This window comes from Harpia harpyja, chromosome 12, assembly GCF_026419915.1.
Source record: "Harpia harpyja isolate bHarHar1 chromosome 12, bHarHar1 primary haplotype, whole genome shotgun sequence".
NCBI lineage: Eukaryota > Metazoa > Chordata > Aves > Accipitriformes > Accipitridae > Harpia > Harpia harpyja.
In genome coordinates this window covers 2,167,145-2,187,036 of record NC_068951.1, presented here as the reverse complement: position 1 = coordinate 2,187,036, position 19,892 = coordinate 2,167,145, and the positions used below count along the sequence as shown (strand labels likewise).

The 19,892-nt window shown below is 53.6% G+C and overlaps 1 protein-coding gene and 1 long non-coding RNA gene across 3 annotated transcripts; one reads left to right on the top strand and one right to left on the bottom strand.

The window, feature by feature from the left end:
* The first annotated feature begins 121 nt into the window (after nt 1-121).
* LOC128149008 (uncharacterized) lies at nt 122-2,383 on the top strand. Its single transcript, XR_008237497.1, has 2 exons — nt 122-970; nt 1,061-2,383. It is a non-coding gene; the product is annotated as an uncharacterized LOC128149008 (long non-coding RNA).
* Nucleotides 2,384-11,007: 8,624 nt separating this feature from the next.
* DYNLL2 (dynein light chain LC8-type 2) lies at nt 11,008-18,353 on the bottom strand. Of its 2 annotated transcripts, XM_052803657.1 has the most exons (3): nt 18,193-18,353; nt 14,579-14,717; nt 11,008-12,881 (listed from the first exon to the last, which is right to left on the bottom strand). In XM_052803657.1, exons 2-3 carry the CDS (start codon nt 14,708-14,710, stop codon nt 12,744-12,746), a joined length of 270 nt encoding a protein of 89 aa, XP_052659617.1. In that variant the 5' UTR covers nt 14,711-14,717; nt 18,193-18,353; the 3' UTR covers nt 11,008-12,743. The 2 variants fall into 2 exon arrangements, with proteins under 2 accessions (XP_052659617.1, XP_052659616.1); XM_052803656.1 differs by lacking the exon at nt 18,193-18,353 and having other exon boundaries at nt 14,579-14,736.
* Nucleotides 18,354-19,892: the final 1,539 nt, after the last annotated feature.

Sequence of the window (19,892 nt, the reverse complement as noted above, 5' to 3'; positions counted from 1 at the left end):
CGTGACATGCTCGCAGCCGTGACACCCTCACAGCCGTGACACACTTGCAGCCATGCCACACTCACAACTGTGCAATGCTCGCAGCCCTGCCACGCTTGCAGCTGTGACACGCTCACAGCCATGACATGCTCACAGCCGTGACATGCTCACAGCTGTGACACACTCGCAGCGATAACGTGCTTGCAGCCGTGACACGCTCACAGCTGTGACACACTCGCAGCGATAACGTGCTTGCAGCCGTGACACACTCATGGCCATGACACGCTTGCAGCAGTGACATACTCACAGCCATGACACGCTTGCAGCCCTCCCACCCTCATAGCCATGACATGCTCACAACCATGACACACTCGCAGCCGTGCCACCCTCACAGCCGTGACACACTCGCAGCCGTGCCACCCTCGCAGCCCTGCCACGCTCACACGGCACTTAGCCCAGGAAGGAAGGAGAATTCATGACCGCAGGGCGGCGGGAGATGCACGAACGCCTTCCCCCGGGGAAGCGACCGCGGCCCCGGGTCTCGCCGCCTCCCCACCCGAGGCCAGGTCCTGCGGGGCCCCGGGTGGTTCTGGGCACATCCCGGGGCGAGAGCGGTGCCAGTGGCTGGGGAGGGCCGCGGTAGGTGGCACTGCCCGTCCGTGTTTGTGACCGCAACGCCCGGAGCCATGCCGGCTGCAGCCTGAGGGTCCCTGGCCCCGGGGGCAGAAGCCCTAGGCCTGGCCTTGCTGCACGGCCATGTGCCGTCCTTCCCCGGGGGAGTGGTTTTGGGGTGGGGGGGGACTGTAGATTTTCACCATCGTGGACACTTGGTGTTTCTCGGTTGCTCCTGTCCCACCCCTATTGCCCCGTCCCAGATCTGTCTGTACCCGGCTTAGGCACAGACATGGGACGTGACAGATTGCGGCACTGGGGACGCAGGGGGCTGGCGGTTGGGAAGAGAAACCTGCTCGCCTTAAGGACATTACTCCAGGTATGATCTGCACCTCACCTGGAATTAATTTATTGCTGATGGGTAACATCAAATTAACCGACGGGTCTCCCAGCGTTTCCTTGTGAATAGGATCCCAGGAGAGAAGCCAAGGACCGAAAGGCACCAGTTGATGGGGAAACACACTCAAACAGGGACAAGCCAAGCGTTACTGCCCTGCTGCACAGGAACGGCTGCCAATACGGAGATACGCATCACCCAGAAAGGAGCGGGAGGGCTGCAGGGTCAGGGCATGGTGTCCTCTCCTTCCGTGTCACGACGAGGCGAAGCCAAGGACTGGTACCTCACTCGAGAGACAGTCTTACCGGCGGTTTACCTCGCTTTACCTTCCTTTCATTTCCTTATCAGACTGAGCACCTTGAGTAAGAAAAGTACATGCTGTGCCACCAGCGCCATCGCCTTGGCTTTCTTCTTTGCCCTGGGCTGTCTGGTAATGGCTAATTGCTCTGCTTCTTACCTTTATCGTTCCATTTATTCTTTATTATTTGTTCCCCACAAGTCCCTAACAGGCCTCTGAGGCAGGCATAGTGAAACAAATAGCAGAGACAGCCTCAAGCAGTACCAGCTATTAATATTGTGCAAGGATGATTTTAGAGAGCTCTTTGCCCTCCCAGCCCAGCCATCGCTCTGGGGAGGGCAGCTGCTTGATATCCTGTAAGTGCTCTGGGAGGCAGCGTAGAAAAGAGGAGCACGTGGCCACCTTCACCCCGGCAGAGACTTTGTGCGAGGGTCATCGTCACTGTCAGAAGAAACGCACGCATGGTTTTGGTGTGAAAGCTCATCGAGCGCGTGGGTAAGCGCTGCCTGGGAGTCGCACCCTCCCGTGCGCAGCCGGGTGCCAAGTAATGCAGCCACTGCCTGCGGGCTGGTTTGAACCCTGCCACCGCGCTGGCCAGCTCCGGGACCCAGGTTGGGATGGAGAGTGGGGAGACCCCCAGCACCCACCCTGCGGCAGCACCTCCCGGCACTTCGCTCCGTCCTGGAAAGCCTTTTGCGGGCCCACAGCGTCAGTGGGTTCGATGTGGTGGCCATGTCGGAGCCGGGGTCTCGGCCAACACCCGCTGCTGCTCTGTCACTTGGTTTGCAGCATCTGGGGAGGGACTCAGGCGGAGCTCCATTGGGTTTGAAATTTCAAAGCCAGGAATGTCAGCGCTGTCTTCCCAACTGCTCTGCTTGGCATAAATCTCTACCAAACCCCCACTTGGGGACCTTTTTTGGTTTTGTTCCTTTTGCCACCATTTTATTTTGTGATTTATTATTTTTAACACTTCTTAATATGTATTTAAAGCTCTTCCTTTCTTCTTGTCCTCTGTTTTTAAAATGGTGCTGAAATGTGCGTTTTGACAGCAGCCCCTGCTTTTGTAAGGCCCTAATAAATCTGTGACTGAAAGCAGACTGACACCGCTGCATGGGTTTGTAAAGCCGAGAGCTGGGTAGAGATGCTGTGGGTTTAGGGAAGAACTCCACTGAAGCCAGTGATGTTACACCAAGACACATTTTACCAGCGCCTGGTAAGCCTTCGCATTTCCTCACCCCTCAAAACCCCCAAGCGAGGGCAAACATCGCAGTATCCAGCAGTGGCCGTGAGGGAAAATAGCACAAGTCCGCAACTGTTAAACATGCTCCGCTACTATCATGCAAATACATCTGGTTCAGCAGCTCAGAAGCAGACTTCAAAGGACAGACAAGTCATTAGAATCACAGTTCAGAGAAAAAAGTGAGCAGCTGGTTTGGGCCATCTGGTAGGGGACATAAAATGGTCTCTTTCTTCCTCAGTCAGTCTATGAAATTTTCATTAATGTTAGGAACATCTTCCAACATTAACCAACATAATATTGTTAAAAATGTAAGTCTTAATAAATCATCAAAACTCATGTCTTAGGAAAACAAGGTAGTTACAGTCCGGTGGGTTCTTTCCTCCCCTGTAATACAGCATGCCATAATTACAATTTTAGGTTAGTGTTTTCAAAGCAAATTCGTGGGAATTGGATTCCTCAGCTCCTTTGAAGGTCCCAGGGAAGAATGTGGACGGGATGGTTCCCCAGGCTGCAGAGGAATCACCTTCTCTGTCGATTTCAGGAGCCGCATTTGGCTTAAAAACATGCGCAGAAAGTGTCCTTCCCTGGGCTGCATCGCTTGGGCTCGTTTCTCCTGGGCTGGGTCCCACCAGCTGTGATGCTGCTGGGATGCAGGCTCAGCCCCAGGAGGACAGCCGAGCACCGCGCCGTGCCCCGGGACAGACCACGGGGGAAGCTGGCCCCCTCGCTGTCGCTCGCAGTGGGATCCACGCTCCTCCGGGTGCCAGGGAGCAGGGCTGAGGCCAGGCAAACGCTGACAACGTTTTGCCAACCCTGTTTGGTTACAGCTTAAACAAAAGCCCACCTCCCTGCAGCCCCCCAGCAGACATCCCAGCCAAGAGAAATTCCAGCTCCGGTGGCGTGAGCACAGCTCAGCAGAAATCCCTGGTTTAGCTGCTCTGATCTGAAGGCCCCCAAGAGCTCCTGGAAATTGATATTCCTGTTGAATATATGGATGACTTCCTTGAAATCCAGGCAGGTGGTTTGATAATGCAGGGAGGGTGACAGCTGCCATGGGGAAGCCAAACTAAACAGGAGCCACAATAGAGAGCTCAAGGGCACGGCAGATACCTGCTGATTTTGACAAAGTGATGACCTGGGAGCTGCTGCTGGTTCTCCCTGCCTCCTCCTCGCCTTTCAGATTTGTCAGCTGTGTCTCTTCCTGTAAAAGGCAAAATGGAGAGAATGCATCTTAATCTTATTGCTCTGGGAGCGTAACTGGCCCAAAACTCAGCTGGGAATTTTGGGGGGGTTTCAGTCCCAGGCTTTCCCAGACACCGCTGTTTCCATCAGTCCTGCCTTTGGTTCTCTTTCCTGGGACCATCCAATTTTACTGATTTTTCTCTTCCTATCAGCAGCATTTCGAAGCAGATGAAAAACACCTGAACCTAGAAAAATCCCCAATCCTCTGACCCGCTCATGCACGCGGGGAAGTCCACGTGGCTGCACAAGTTGCCTGCGTTTTGCCTGCACTGTGTGGAGCGTCACCGTGCATTACACACAAGTGTTACGAGCTGTGCCGTCCTCCCGAGCAACACTGGTTCTCAGGCGACTTCCTCAGGTCAGAAAGCAGGAGAGTGGCCGGGCTGAGGACCAGAAAAACTACTTGCCCCAGACCCGAGATCGGTGAAGGAGCAGAGGCTGTCCCAGGGAGCCCCCGGCCGCAAAGAGGTGCCTGCAAACGTGCACACACAGGTACTCCATCCCTGGGAAGGGGATTTAGTGAATTCCCCTGCCTGCACCATGCTACACATTTACTATTCCCCAAAGGCATGTGCAAATTCAGCCCCTGATACCTAGCATTATCTCCAGGTGTCTCCCACTGCCTTCCCGGCCGTTTTCCCAAGCTGCCGGCCAGCTGACGGGACAAACAGCGCTGGCTCCGGGCTTGTTTGCCACTGGATAACAGACACAAATACTTGAAATACTTTCCTAATCTCATTTTCTCCTGCAAACGACTGCTGGGTTGTCAGGGATGTTACTCCAAGGCAGCACCAGAGATGAGATGTTGGGATGGGACAGAGCGTGCGAGATAGCAAGGGAAGGACCCGGCCGGGGAGCATCCCCGAGCCCTACTCCAGCCTGGACCCCCCACGTGGTTCCCTGAGCCCCACTTGCTCAGGCCCAGTCTGCTCCTTGGCCTGGGTGCATTTGGCTAATTAGGGTAATTTCTCCCCTGCAACAAGGGCCATTAAGCCTCCCTTCCACGTGGAAACCCCTGTGGGCTGGGGTCACCAGCCCTCCTGGAAACAGGGCTCAGGATTCCCAAGCTGTTTCTCCTGGAAGGACTGCTGGCTTTATTTAACATGGCTTTAATTGACTGTGTGCTGGGATTGCAGCTGAGTCTGGTGTGGAGATTTGGGAAATGCTGCTACTGCCTCCCCCTTGTGCTCCTCCTTTCCTCGGGCTTTATCTCCCCAGAGCTGGCAGAGCCTGGGATGTTTCCACGTCCGCCTTCCCTGGGAGGTGGTGGGGACCCGGGGGACACCAGCAAAAGTGTGGCTGGTGGCAGCGGAGCCTGCAAATGCCTCCCCCTCTATACAAAATAGCGCAGACTTGCTTTTTTAGTTTTACACCTAAATCTGTTTTCATCCATTGCATGTTTTCAGAAGAGATGCCGTAAATTAACACAGAAAAACTACTTGCCCAGACGGAGAGGGGTGAAGGAGCAGGGGCTGCCATCGTTACCGGTGGGCTGGGTCCCCAAGAAGCTCTGCAAGCCCACGGGAGGCCGCTGCCGGTGGAGCGGGGAACGCGGGACCCGAAACTGCAGTGACCTGCTGGGAGTTGGAAAGAGTGCTCTTCTAGCTGCCGAACTGCCAGCAACCTGCCAGGGATGCACACCAAACATGAGCTAATCCCAACAAAAATAGGAGTGAAATCATAATTCATATGCATAATTCATGTGCATAATTTTATCTTTGCTGTATATTCTCCAGGGATGTATTCTAGAAAATGCTTTCTTTCCCCTCCCCTCAACACTGGCGTCCTTCCAAAAAGTGCCGTAGATGCAAATCATTGGAGGCAGCAAGAGGTAGTAGCTTTGCTGGGTTACTAAATAAATGCTAAATTTGTCTGAGTTTCTAGCCTACATCTTGGCAAGTTATGCAGATTGAAGCTGTTGTATAGACATGCAGGCTTGTAATAATCACAGGATTTTAATTGCTTTCATTGTGAACCCTGGCTACTGATTGTATCTGCATGGAAAACTGTAACAGTTTGCACTTGCAAATGCTAAAATGTTAAACAATAATGGCAATTAAGAGATAATTATAGTTATTCTGAAGCAAGGATTGGAGTTAAGACTCCAAGAAGACATCCCAAACGACCGGGAAGCAGTGCCCTGTTTACTGCACAGACTTCAACCTGCTTTTTCTATGATGTGAGATCCGCCAGATTTAATTGCTTAATGATTTTCTATAAAATATTTAAGTAACGCGGTATCTGTAGCCAGCCCGGGCTCTGCCTGAATTGCACGTGTCAGTCTTGCTGCAGGACAGTGACAAAGCCTTGGCCTGGCACCCGATGCTTGCTGAGTCACCCAATAGTTTTCTTCTGCTAATTACAACACAGAAAAGGTCCAGGGACCCCCTGCCAGCAGGACCGCCAGCACCCATGGGTGGGGACCCTGCTGGAAGGGGGCCGCATGGGTGCTGTCCCTCAGTCCCCCTGCAAGCCATGGTTTCAGAAGGAGCCTTTGCAACGTGGGTCCAGGTTTACCCCGTCCAAACTGACCCACGGGCCACTGAGGAGCAGACACTTTTGGCCAGGTTATTTTGAACCCTTAGAGAAAACAGGACTTTTAAAACTGGATTTAGGAAGAGGTTTTGTCCTTGTCGAAGCATTCTGGGCTTTCCTCAAAAACAAAAAAGGCATTTATTTTTTTCCAGAGCCATGTTCTGGGCTGGGTGCCAGCCGCCTGTGTGCAGGCTGCAGCGGAGGCACGTCCTGGCTCGGTGTCAGCCCTCCGTCCTTTCCTGCTGGAGCGGCCCCGGCAGGCAGCAGGCGAGCGGCACGGCCAGCCGGGGAACTGCGTGAGATGGGGGCGAGATTAAACCCCAAACCTGTAATCGAACACTTAGTGGAAAAATATCTGTGTAAGAAGGGATTTCCGTTCCTCTGACTCAGCTTAAGCAGCACGGGGCTAAAGCTGGGGTCACGCCGCGTGTACCGCCAGGCGCTCAACCTTGCTGGTAAACCCAGGGAAAAATCCTTTCATCGTGCCCCGGCAGCACCTAATGCCGCTCAACCCCAGGCTGCTTACCCTGGCCGGGGTAAGACATGGGAAAACCCTTTCCCGATGGCCACGGTGCAGCGTGGCACCCGCGCAGGGCCGCTAAGGGCGACGTGCCGGCGGGAGCACATGTCCAGCTCTGCAGATTCCAGCCCCGTCCCTGCGTGGGACTCGGTGGCCAGGGCTGCAGGAACAAAGGGCGGCTTTCACTGCGCTCACCCCGCGCTGGGACCGCTGTGGCAAATTCCTCGGATGCTTTTATGGGCTGCAACCAATGCATGGGGAGAGCGGGGCTCCCAGCAATCTCCTCCCCCTGAAAGCACTTCATTCACACGCAGGCTGGAAGGAGGTGAAAGAAAAGGCCGTGCACATGTTTAAATGCAGGGGGGCCCTACTGCATGGGGGGGCTGGATCTCTCCCCAAAAGCCTCTCTGCCTGGCAGGCTGGAGGCAAGGGCACGCAGCCCAACCGGGGTCTGGGCAAGCAGCTGAGCTGCAGTCGGGCTGCCCCGCAACGGCCATAAATCAACGGAGACGTGCAAGCAAGGGAGGGAACAAAGGATGTGGAGAGATGCCATGGCATCTGGCAGGGAAGGACCACGGCGGCCGCGCCAGAGGATGGCGTCTGAGGAAAGGCTCTGACCAAGACTGCGAGGGTCCCAGCCCCACGTCCTGCAAGGGGACGAGAGTTGGCCCCGCTCTCCGCTGCCTTCCCTCCAGCCCAGCCCTCGAGAGAGGCCCGGGAGCAAGCGCCGCCTCGCCGGGCAGCAAGGGGCACATGGGGACGTTGGAGGAGCATGACATCCCACCTCACCCACGGCCCCGGCAGCGCTCCCAGGGCACCTCTGCTGGCCCACCATTGATTTTTCCACCAGGCCACAGCAAGCTCTGGTGCATTTACTCTGAGTCCCCAGCACCAGGACAGAAAGACATGGACTGCGAGGCCGCTACAGCAGCCTGCTTCCACAGGCAGGAGGAAACAAGCTACTCCAGGGCTGGATAAAACTGTTCCTCGAGCTTAACCCAGGGCCAAACCCTGCTGAGCAGCGGAGCAGAGCCTGGGGCTGCCCCTGCTCAGGCTGCCAGCAGGAGAAGGGACAGGGACTGGAGCGGGGTCCTGCAGGGCAGCTCCCTTCTCACCCCCCTGTGCTGGGTGCCGAGACCACCGGTGCTTGGGGCAGGAGAAGCACGGCGCCTGCCGTCGCTAACAGAAGGGCTGGTGAAGGCGCTGACCTGATGATAAGCAGTTATTTGCCTCGTTGGTAATGAGTTATTACTCAGCCTCAGCTAGACACTGCCTTAAGGGAGGAAACATCTGATCATCTTTTAATAAACACAGTTGGCTTCTGCAAGGCTCCTGCAGCTCCTCTATAAAGCGCTCCGAGACGCATGGCTTGTGCACAGACAGTGCTGCTATGAGTCACAGTCTGGGAAAGGGTGTTAGAATCGTTGCTCAATAAATAGAACAAAGCAGGGAAACCTCGGGTGGGCAGGGATGGCACAGTCCTGCTTCCTTCACCGCGTGCGTGGCACTGGCCTCCTAAGGATTTACCCATCAGAGACTGAAAGCGAGATAAAAATGATTTCCATGTTTTCTCTCTTCATCTCCAATCTCCCACAAAAGCACTACGAGAAGGAACACGTCTGTTGGGTACCGGGTTTACCGGTGACAGGCTCTGCTTCCGCGTGCTTGGGGAAGATAAACACTGCAACGGCAGTGCCGCAGGCTGGCTTTGCTGGATGGGAGGGAAGGAGAGCGCTGACCTGCAGCTTGGGTGTTCCCACCGGAGCAGGGTGCAATGCCCGGTCTCTGTGCAGGATGCCCAGGGTGGGGAGGACGTCACCGTCACTTTGTCCCTTCCCGGAGTCCCAGGTGGTCACAGAAGGGGGAAGAACATTGTGCCAGGCAGGCAGGGAGCAAGGCTAGCTCTCCCTGCTAACGGAGTCACAAACCTTCTCCTGCGGCTTTACGCCATGCTCCCTCTGTAGAAGAATGAATCCTATATAATGTCTAGTAGTTACACACATAGAGCACAGCTACCAAAAACCAGCCTGTCTGCTCTTCAGTGCCGCAAAGCTTTGCTTTTATAAGGCCACATCTGGAAGAAATATTCAACATGAGGAATTGAATAACTTGGCTTGTACAAGAGAAAATAATGTGACACTCTCCCCAACCACAAACCGCACCGTTACCTGCAGCGAATGCAGATGCACATCTGCAGACACTGTCCTGCACCCAGACCTCCACCCACAAGCAGCAGCCAGCGCCTTGGACTCCCCTGCAATCAGATGTTTTCTGAATGCTTGTAAGGCAGGACAGTAACTTATATTGAGTTTACATTTAAATAGCGTTGTTGCCCAAACACATCTGGAAGCAGTTTCTTTCTCCAGATGTTTCCCCCAGATACATACCTTCCACTCAGTGCCCCAGATCCAGATGTTTCCAAATAACTTACTGCCCCCGTTGAAACTGAGCAGCCATCCTAGGGACACGGTTGGCCTCTCCAGCACAGAGACAGTTAACGCTCCGAGGCATCATGCAGGACACCTGCACCTGGTGGAAACTGGAGACAAAGTGGAGCCCAGCAATGGAAAAAGTCAAAGCCAAAAGCCATGTCAGCTGCTCAGGAGCAAGAGGGGAAAGCAGCAGGGACAGAAAGCTCCATGTTAAAACCTCACCCTGCTCTCAGCCATGTAGAGGGAGGCACTGCTTAACTTTAGGCAGTTTGTATCTTCCAGAGCCCCAGTGCTCTGCAAAAGATGGTTTAGGGGGAAGGCTGAGGACGCACAGTACCGGTGTCCATTGCAGGGATTACGGGGAGGTAAGCAGGGCTCAGTTTCACTGCCTAATTGCTAAAGGTGTGAGTTAGAGCTTCTTTTCCTTGGCCTGAAGCAGGACTCCCGCTGCAGTGACACATCCAAGGAAGCACCAAAACACACTTTCTACCTGCCTGCGTCAGCTCCACGGCACACCATCCCTCCAGCCCTGGCAGGGCCTCCACATCCTGCCAGGGACCAATTTATACCAGCTCCACAGCCACTGGATACATGGCTGGAAGGGGTGCTTTCCCACAGACAGAACTCAGGCTGGAAAAGCTTTTCACCTCAGGTTTGGATTAGCAGCCTCCTCCACTGCAGCTGGCATTCAGGAGCCAGTTTCTCTGCCACTTGCTTTGAGTAAGAGCCCTGTGCACCAAGGGGGCTCAACTACCCCAGCCCCACAAGGCTGCAAATGCTTTCTTGGAGCTGCAGCATTAACCCAGACCTAGCCAGGCCAGGAGTGCAGAGCCCCAGCACAGCTGGAGCTGAAGCCCTGCAACTACACTTCTAGCTAAAAGGCTGTCTAGGACAACTGAGGGAGGACCATCACTCCCAGCTCCTCCCGAAGTAGAAACCACCTCCGCTTTTCAGTACTGCCAGGTGTAGGTTACAGCAGACTGCCTGTGTGTAACAGCCATACTGCTGCTTACTTGGGAGTTTTGGGTTCAGCTCATTTTATAGCTGCTTAGCATGAGTCATGTTTGTCTGCAACTCAACTTCCCCTTGTTTCTCATGCTGGTGTTACTGTTCCACAGCGTAGCTGTTACACTACTGTAGTTGGTAAGTGCCCACAGCTTTTCCAAAATAACAGGGAGGCCACAACCCCAAATTTAGGTTGCATCAGGAGCAAGATAGCAAGCTGAGGGGGGTGGGCTAAGAGCAAGCCCAGAGCCCCTGCAGTGCAAGAGGCATTAAACACACATCAGCTTCAGGCAACTGGCAAGGGTTTCAGATCTCGCCTTTTTACCAAGCACAGGGAGGAAGCCTGAATGGGAAACCTACTTTCCTGCAGAGCAGGGAGACACCTTTGAGTGTGTACAGGAGCCAGGACCCCAGCTGCTAGACCACCCCCAGTTTGTCTGAAGTCATTAAGAGGTTAGCCCCAGTGCCTCCAAATCTAGGTTACTTGGCACAGAAGCATTCCATCAGGGCTGCAGCAGGACACACTCCCCTCGATCCCTCCTTCTGGCACAGCATTTGAGCCAGGCTGGAGGTCAGCACCAGCACAGATGGGCTACATATGCTCTTCAGGTCAAGTTTCTCCCTCTGCAGACCTGCCCTCCTTCAGGTCATCAGCATCTTCCAGGGTAGAAAACTCACAGCTCACCTCTCTGGACAAGAACAGTTTTTGCTGGGAACAGCTGGCAATGAAGAAGAAACTAGAGGCTGTTTAAATGTGTCAATTCACCTTTAATGTTTGAAAAAAAATAAATGGTATTTGAGCCATTGCAGTTATGAAGGGAACAGATCTTGCTCCACAAGAGACCGTGAACAGGTTCACATTAGACTCATGCTTGGAAAAAAAAAAAACCAAAACAAAACAAACCCAAAACATTCTCCTTTCAGATCCAGAGTGGAGTTCTGAATAGACAAGACCACAACAGTGCCCCAGACAGTCCAAGGCACATTACCCCAGTGCAGACATTTCCATTGACATGAAATTATGACAGCTACATTCTTTCTAGTTACAACATTGTTCTATCAATATTACAAAATTAGGCATACTTTGGATTTTGCACAGAGACAAGAAGGACTTTTACTTCAGGAAGTAGTCAACCTGGGTCATCAAGTCATTTCACAATGAAGAGCTCCCTTCACTCTGCCCTTTCTCCCCCAGCAGTGACTTATTACCAACACCAAATTCATCTCAGACTCGTCATCCCAGTGATATTGTCTATGCATTAGTTAGCAAACCAATAAATAGACCTTATGACAAGCACCAGATATTTACTTGCCATCACACAGCATTTCTCCACACCCAGATAAAAAGAACTTCCTGCAGTGTAATCCAAGAGTCAGTACATACTAAGACAACATCACTGCTGAACCTATTGGAGACCAAGACATTTGTCTGCCTTTGAAGCAGATGTCACATGAGTTTCCTTCACACAAACATCACATGTAAATTTAACTTCTTGGTACTGTGCTTTAAGAACAAAAGCAGATATCAGAACATGGAGGACAGTCCTCCAGAAATAGCTTATCAGCTACAGAAAATAAAAAAGGAGACAGTGGCCACTTACAAGTCTTCCACATGACTAGCTTGCTTTAAGGAGAGCATCAAGTTAAGGCAGTGTTGAGACAACTGGCTAAGAACATGCCAAATAGAGCTGTTGTCAGTAGTCACCAATTTGATATCTTACTCCATTTCGGGGACGGACCACGTGGCTTTAGATCTCAGTATCAAGGTCTAAAGACTTCAGCCACAGAATGCTGCTTTCTGCAGCAAGCAGCAGCTCAGGGGGATGTTTGTTGAAGTCTTCTAGACCAGGCTGAGTTGCTTACAAGTCTAGGTCAATGTTTCAGCAGAGCCAAAAATACAGTGATGGGCACTGAAAGAGAACACCAAGGGTGCCAGCTGCAAGTCTGTTTATCACAGTCCGAGGTGGAGTTCAACTTGTGTGTGAAAGCCACATAATCAAGAGCCACCCCACCAGCTTTCAGGGAAGGTCTAAGTACCTGCACTGAGGTTACTGGGAGAGCCAGCTCTCTACAGTCTGCAGGGTGGGTACAGAGGCTCACACTGGCTTTGCTCCTTGTTACAAGATTAACAGTCTAATAAAACTCAGTAAGGAAGTCAGGGTCTTTTGGCCTGCCCAAAGAAGTTTTCCCAGCCTCAAAGAAGGAGTTACCACTGAGGGAGCTGTTGTGGAATAGTTTTATTTCTTCCCATGTAAAGGCCATTGTTTAAGCATTTACAGGTTTCCTAGTGCAATACAACCAAAAAAAGCAGTAACAAAAAAATGCCGCCTTCTTCCCAGGCAACTAAACAGAAGTAGATTTTTACTGCAACATATACACATTAAATATAGTATACAGTCCATGCAGCGGCATAGCCATGTTAAAGGGAGTCGTGGCTTCAGCCATCAGTGCATTACAGTCCAAATTTCACTTGCTCCTACTTCCTATCCAGACTTGAAGAGAAGAATTGCAACCTGACCCAAGTAAAAATAGATGAAGTGCTTTGTCTCATGTGTTACATAGCTGCCAAAGTTTCTGCCAACAATGCAGTGCCAAGTTGGGTTGTATTTCTTGTCAAATTCCTGAAGAAAGAGAAGAGAGGCATTAAGGCCAAGAAAGCCCACATGAAAATAGTTCTAAGCACAAATTCTTAGCTGGTTCTGTTCACACACTATTGCCTCTCCTCCCACCTGCAGCATCTTTAGATTCCCCAATGCAAGACACTATTATATTAAGCAAGATAGTGACCAACACAACCAGACCTCTGCGTTGGATTGCTTGAAGGATCCAACACAAGCAGATCATCTCCTGAGACTTGGAGCACCCATCAGCCCTGGGCAGAAAGAGCAGATACAAGAGCTCTCCTTGGTACAGTGCTATTCAAGCCCTGCGTGTAGGCTAGCTCAGGGGAATATTTCTCCTCTCCCATTCCAAACCCACTCACAAAAAATAAAAAAAAGATTTTTGGCATGTCTGCTCCAGCAAGGCATTTGAGCTTAAAGGTCACCTAAAAAAAGGAAGAAGTCTGGCTTCTGCTCTTTGGGACTCTTCTTCTCATAAAGGGGAGAAAATCTGCATTGAAAATGAGCAGGCAAATTCACAGGCCAGACAGCACATGGAGACCTAGGAGGTCAGAGGTGAGCAAGCTGAATGCTGGCTTAATAGTCAGTCTTCTGCTACTTAGCAGCTAAGATAGGGTTAAAGACCATTGTCCTCCCTCTAATTAATACACAACTCCCAAGAACACCCTTCCCTCCCCAGACAGAGCCAGAAGAACAGACTCAACATTGAAGATTAAAGCAAGTGTTAGTCCTCAGCAGCAAGACAGCTTGAGCTCTTTGCAGGTAACCTTTGAAGTACAGAAAAGGCTTTCTTGCCAGGGCATGAAGGTGCATCAAATCGCTTCCCTCCTCCCAACACACTCTCAGGAAATAAAGGCCAACTTCTTTTTGGATGCCTTCTGTTGCACTCACTTTACAGGCTGCATTGCCCCAAGCACTTTGAGATAAGTCTTGCCTCAAAGTGATCTGAGAAGTTAGGAGACACCTTTGAATCCTTTACATTCAAGCTTAGATTACAAGCAAGGCCCAAAAGCTAGCCCAGGTGCCAGGACTGCATTGCCTATGAAGTCACACTTTCCTCCTTCAAAAGCATTTTGCCTGACCGTTCAGAGAGGTGGCTACAGAGGGAACTGACAGCTCCCCAGATGCCATAAAGCATGAGACTTAAGTTAATGGGCTCCTGCAAATGGGGAGACATCTCTTCACAAGCCAGGGCAGCTTTCACAGCACAACACACAGCACCTTTTACAACCTTGCCAGCCAGCACAAGGCCCCATCCTCCTCCACACCACCCACCCCAGAGCCAGGAACATGGCAGACAGAACTGCACATGCACAGCTGCCCACTTTGAGTGAAACAGAGTAATCCCACCCTGCACTGGTAGTGCAAGTCAAGCAGCAGCATCTGCTGAGCAAGTCCTAAACAGAGACTGCAGCCAGCTTTTTCTAGGCTGGCAAATCCAGAGGGACAGCACTCGCACTGTTTGCTCAGAGCTTGCCAGAGCAACAGACTAGGCCCTGCTCTGCCTTGGCCCTCCTCTGACCTTGGAGAAGTCACTCCATCCTCTTGGGAATAGCAGTAAAGAAGCCAAGAAGAAAGCATCTTCTCCCTCCAAACATGCAAGTATGAAGTCTCAGACACTCAGGCTCACAACAGGCATACGTACTTTAGAGCTTCAGGAAGTCTCAGCCAGAGCAGCCCCCTCATCCCATAGTTACCTTCTTTATATATGCTGCAATGTCCTTTTCTATGTTGTACTTCTCCATTGCCTGTGTAGCACAGTCTACAGCATCCTGCTGCATGTCCTCAGACATGTCCGCATTCTTGATCACAGCCTTTCTGTCAGACATCGTGAACCTAAGGCAGAACATAGATTCCTTTAATCCCTTCCCAAGAAAGGAGAAGGTTCCTGTGCATCAGAGGTTGTCCCTTCTATGGCAGGCTGCGTCACAAGCCGATACTACAAACACCCTGTTATGGCCAGGGTGAGTTTATCAGTGTAGCCTACAGTAGTCCCAGGCTAAGATGCCCCTTATAGCTGGAGCACTGGCACTATACAGAGGTTAGATCAGAGATAGTCCAACATCACCACCTGCATTAAACACATGCAGAAAAAGCTTACTGTGTGGGAGGAGACAGGATCTGCAGAGAGCCACAGCCCTCCTATACATTAATAGGCTACAGCCAAGTTTGCCTTCCAGGTGCACCAGTGGTTTGGAGCACCATCTGTTCAGAGCCTTGCAAGCAACAGATCCCAAACTGCCTGTGTCTCCAGCTGGGAGGCTCAAGAAGCATGTTAACAGCAGCAGTGCTTTTATTCTACCCCGCGCCAGGAGTTACAGTTACTGCTACTAGTTTAGCCTGGAAGGAGTGTTGTTCCACGTTCAGCCTATCATCATTCCCTCACCTCACCACTGCTCTGCCACTGAAACCGAGACTTCAGCTGTTCCCACGGGACAAAGCCGGTCTGACAAGCCAGAAACAGGTTAACACCATGCTGCAGCCTAGAAACAAGGGCAGGGGGGAAGCAAGCCCCACCACAGAGCTAGCACAGCTAGGGCCTGACAAAGCAGCCTCTTTCCCACCCCCCCACCCCCCTCCCTGTGAACCACAACACAGATGCTAGAAACCAGCATGCTAGTGCTGCCCATGACCTTTAAGAAACTAGAAAGTAGTATACTGGAGCTGAGTGTGTAGCCCCCTTCACTCTAAGTTAGTTCAGGTGCTTCGTACTAGTCACTGAAGCCATTTATTCATAGATCTGCCATGGCTTTTCCAGGGAGGCATTCAGCACTGGGAATTTTCCAGTGCAGTTCATATTATCCTAGAAAACATGGATTTGGCAGTCCCAGCCCTGCAGCCTTTCTTCAAGCAAAGGCTGTGACACATGCCCTGGGGAAGGAGCCCCACACAGTCCTCCTGCTGGCTGGCACACTCCAACACCCCTCCAGGAACCAGACCCCTCACTCCCAAGCCACACATGAGGCCTGGTCAGGAGGCACATGTTATCTGGGGGACCGGTCAAGCAAAGGTCTGCACTGAGAAGGACCACAGCTGCTCACCTCAGCAGCAGCTCTTACCAGAGCATATTAAAACTTTGTGGAAATAAGCTTCTTAATGGCAAGGAGTGCCTCCAATTAAGCCTGCAGAGCACCATTAAGTTTCCTAAATCATTTTACAGTGCTGTAAGTCTTGAGTGATACTACCAAGCATGTTTTGAAATAGTGAAACTACACATTTTTAGCTCTACTGGGGAGTGAAGAAAATCTGCTGCAATGAGCACTTCCTGGAACAGGCCCAGAAAACTGAAGGAGTAGCTTTGTTACAGCAATTAAAGGAGCCTGCTACCCAGAGAGAAAGAGAATCCAGTTACATAATTGCAGCCCTATGATTACAATACTTCAATTCTTCACTCTGCCTGCAGTTGAAGACTTCTATCGCAACCTTAATTTATACGTTTTAGATACAATGTTTAATAGAGCACTGCTATTAACATGCACTAATAGCATCAGGAGGAATGACAGGAACTGAGCTCAAACGCCAACAGAGAGCACGCGCCCCCACCACAGCTCTGGAAAAGCCACTTCCAGGCAGTTTGTTCCCCTCTGTGCTGTGGTTTAAGCCAGTGGGTGTTAGCCTGTGGCCCAGAAGCCCTGGCAGGACAAGACATGGCTCAGAACAGCCCAACCAACCGCCTGTAGATTTGGATTCACTATCCAGGAATCTGGCAATCCCTTGGGCAAGTCTTCTGGGGGTCCAGCCCACAGGAAAAGGGAAGTAGCAGAAATTCACTTGTGGGTCATTCCTCCAGGAAAGCCTCTTTATGGAAAGAGGGCAAGCAAGCTCTCGCACACATCAGGCCTTTGCACACCTCCACTGCACGCTGAGTTCAGAGGGCATTTGCCATTACATAACCAGCCACAGAGTGACCTGCAAAAAGCATCTTCCTTCCTCATTGTTTAGGCAAGGAGCATCTCAGTGCAGGCCCATGCTGCCGAGGGCCAACAGCGCCATAGAAAAAAACTATTATCTTTCAGTAGAGCTGCAAGCGCTGGCCAGCCTGCCCTCCCCAGCACCGCACCGCTCCAGGGCACAGCATCCTTCACAGGCCAACCATGACAGGGGCTGGCAGCTGGCTGTGCTGCTGGGGACAGGGTCCCCTGCACCCACCATGGGGCAGGGAGCAGCTCCAAGTGTCACCCCATCCACCCACCTGAACACCACAGAGCAGGGCCCCAGTCTCAGCTCATTCCCCCATGGGGTTACAGAGGCATCCTCCCAGCAAGGCAGCCCAGTGGCACCACAGTACACATCTTATTCCTAAATCACAAGATCACAGCAGGCCCTCAGGGTCTTGGCCACCCAAGTCTGGCCCTCTCTTGAAGAAAACCACAAAGCCCCAGCACCCAGCTCAGGGCAGGATGGGCCTAGGAAGGGATAATAGTACAGCTCCAGCAGCCACCCCTTCCCCAGCCCAAGGCAGGATGGGGTCTTGCGGGAGGAAGACAAAGACCACAGCCCTAGCAGCCACTCCAGGGCAGGATGAGGCCTTGGGAGGGGGATTAGGCCCAAGCCAGCACCCAACCCTTCCCTCGCCAGGTTAGGATGAGGTCATGAAAAGAGTACGAGGCCCGAGCCCAGCACCCAGCCACTCCCCCAGCAGGACAGGACAGTGCTTTGGGAGGGGGAACGATGCTCAAGCTCAGCACCCACTCCTTCCCTCACCGGGACAAGATGTGGCTTTGGGACAGGGATGAGACACAAGCCCCCACACCCACTCTTTCCCTCCCCGGGCAGGATGGGGCCCTAAGAGTGGGATGAGGCCCAAGCCCAGCACCCACCGCTTCCCCACCAGGACAGTATGGAGCCCGAGGATGGGGAGAAGGCCCAAGCCCAGCACCCACCACGGCGTGAGAAGGCCCTGGGAAGGGGGTGCTGCGCAGCCCCATCCCCACCTCGGCAGAAGGGGGCCCGGGGAGACGCTCCCGGGCGGCTCCCAGGAGCCGGGCGCATGTGCAGGCCGCAGCCCTGCGTGACCTTCACGGAGAGGGTGGGGGGGGAGTCCCGGGGGCGCCCGAGGTAGCGGTGACCTTGCCCGGAGCGGGGCCGGCAACGCACCGGCGGCAGACCACCGGGGCGGGGCAAGCTCCGAGCGCCGCCGGGAGCTAACCACGGGCCGGAGCCGCCCGTCCACCGGCCGGCCAGGACCGCGACCCCCCTCCCCTTCCCGGGGCGGCCCAGCCGCCACCTCACCCACGGAGGGAGCGGTGCCAGGCGAGGCGCGGAGGTCCCCGCCGCCGCCGCCGCCGCGCCGGCGGAGGGCGTCGCTCACCTTCACAGTGACAGGGCCACCCCGGGAGGGCGAGGCACGGCACCGAGGAGGAGGTGAAAGGAGGAGGAGGAGGCCCGGACACCGCTTCGCCTCAGCCCGCTCCCGCTCCGCTCCGTTCCCTGCGCCGCGCCGAGCGCTCTGCGCCTCGCCGCCGCGCCGCGCTCAAATACCGCCCCGCCCGCTGCGGCGCGCGGCCCGTCGTTCCCCCATTGGTTGCGCCGCACGGCACGCCGCGCCCCCATTGGCTGAGCCGCGGCGCGGCACGCCGCCCCGGCCCGTCCGCCCGCGCTGTTCTGCCTACATCCTGTTTCATCCCAGAATGCCGCGGGGCGAGCGCGGCGCGGGGCGGCGCGGGGCGGGGCGGGGCGGGGCTCCGCGGGGGCGGGGGCGTTCGCCCGGTGCTGTGAGGGGACGGGGCCTGGGGGGGGGGGGGACACCGATCCTTTGGGGGGGTCCCCTCTGCTTTGGGGACCCCGATCCCCCCGGGGGTCACCCTGAACCCCTGGGAGGGACCCGCTGTCTTGGGGAGACCTGATCCCCTCGGGGGTAACTGCCTGGGGAGGGCCTGATCCTCTGGGGGGGCAGCTGTGTGGCGTGGTAGCGCAGCCGGGCGCTGAACACAGGGCAGCGTTCCAGCGGGGTGGAGAGGGTCCGTGGCATCGGGATTACGTATTCCCAACCCTGAGACATCCCAGGGCAACTTTGTGGCAGGATTTGGCTGCGACGTGGCTGGGTACGGAGCACCGCGGCCACCCAAAGCGGCTGCGTTTCGGCAGTGATGCGTACACGGAAAACGGGGTCTCGCGTGTGGCTCCCCGCCAGCAGATTCCTGGTGGTCCCCTGAGACTTCGTGTCCACAGAGTTGCTTGCAGGCGAGGGACCGCCATGTGCAAAGTGTTCTTGGAAAGACGGCTCAACCTAAGAGTAAAAACCAGTTCTGTCAGCGGTGATTAGTTGTAGCTTTGCACCTCGACGGCGTCTTCCACCTGACATCTTCAACACGTGATGGCTATTGATCACTTGAGCCTTGCGAGACCCTCCCAAGCTGGCTGGCATTGCTGCAGCTTCTCATATTTACAGCTGAGAAAACTAAGGCAGGAGCAGGAGAGAGTGACCTGTGAAAGGTCCCTGAGGCCATTAGTGGCCCCATTAGGAACAGATCCAGGTCTCCTGGAGCTCGATGTAACCTCCTCCTCCTCCACTGTCCCCAGATGTCCAGGTTTTCAGGCCACTGCAGGCAGGTGCTCAGTTTCACCCACAGGACTCAGCATATCTCCTTGCCCCACAAAGCCAGACAGATTTCCCCCTCCTGAACATGTCAAGAGGGCTCCCTCATTTCTTAGGGTTTTTCTGCTTTTATACTGGCAGCAAAGCTTGGGGAATGCCCAGCAAAGGTGGGAGCATCTTTCACTAAACCACCAGCCTCATGTCCTGCAGGACCCGCTGCTTTTCCCCAGGGGTGTCGCACTGAGTCCTGCCGGGTTGTCCTGGTTTTGGCTGGGATAGAGTTAATTTTCTTTCTAGTAGCTGTTATGTTTCAGATTTAGTAGGAGAAGAATGTTGATAACACACCGATGTTTTCAGTTGTTGCTAAGTAGTGTTTATACTCAGTCAAGGATTTTTCAGCTTCTCATGCCCAGACAGCAAGAAGGCTGGAGATGCACAAGAAGTTGGGAAGGGACACAGCCAGGACGGCTGAC

What these genes read in the sequence shown, in the direction of transcription:
- DYNLL2 (XM_052803656.1), bottom strand. Translation starts at nt 14,731, where the DNA reads ATGTTCTGCCTTAGGTTCACGATGTCTGACAGAAAGGCTGTGATCAAG. An exon ending in TTGCAGCATATATAAAGAAG is followed by an intron (nt 12,882 to 14,578) that starts GTAACTATGGGA and finishes CTCTTTCTTCAG; the next exon opens with GAATTTGACAAGAAATACAA.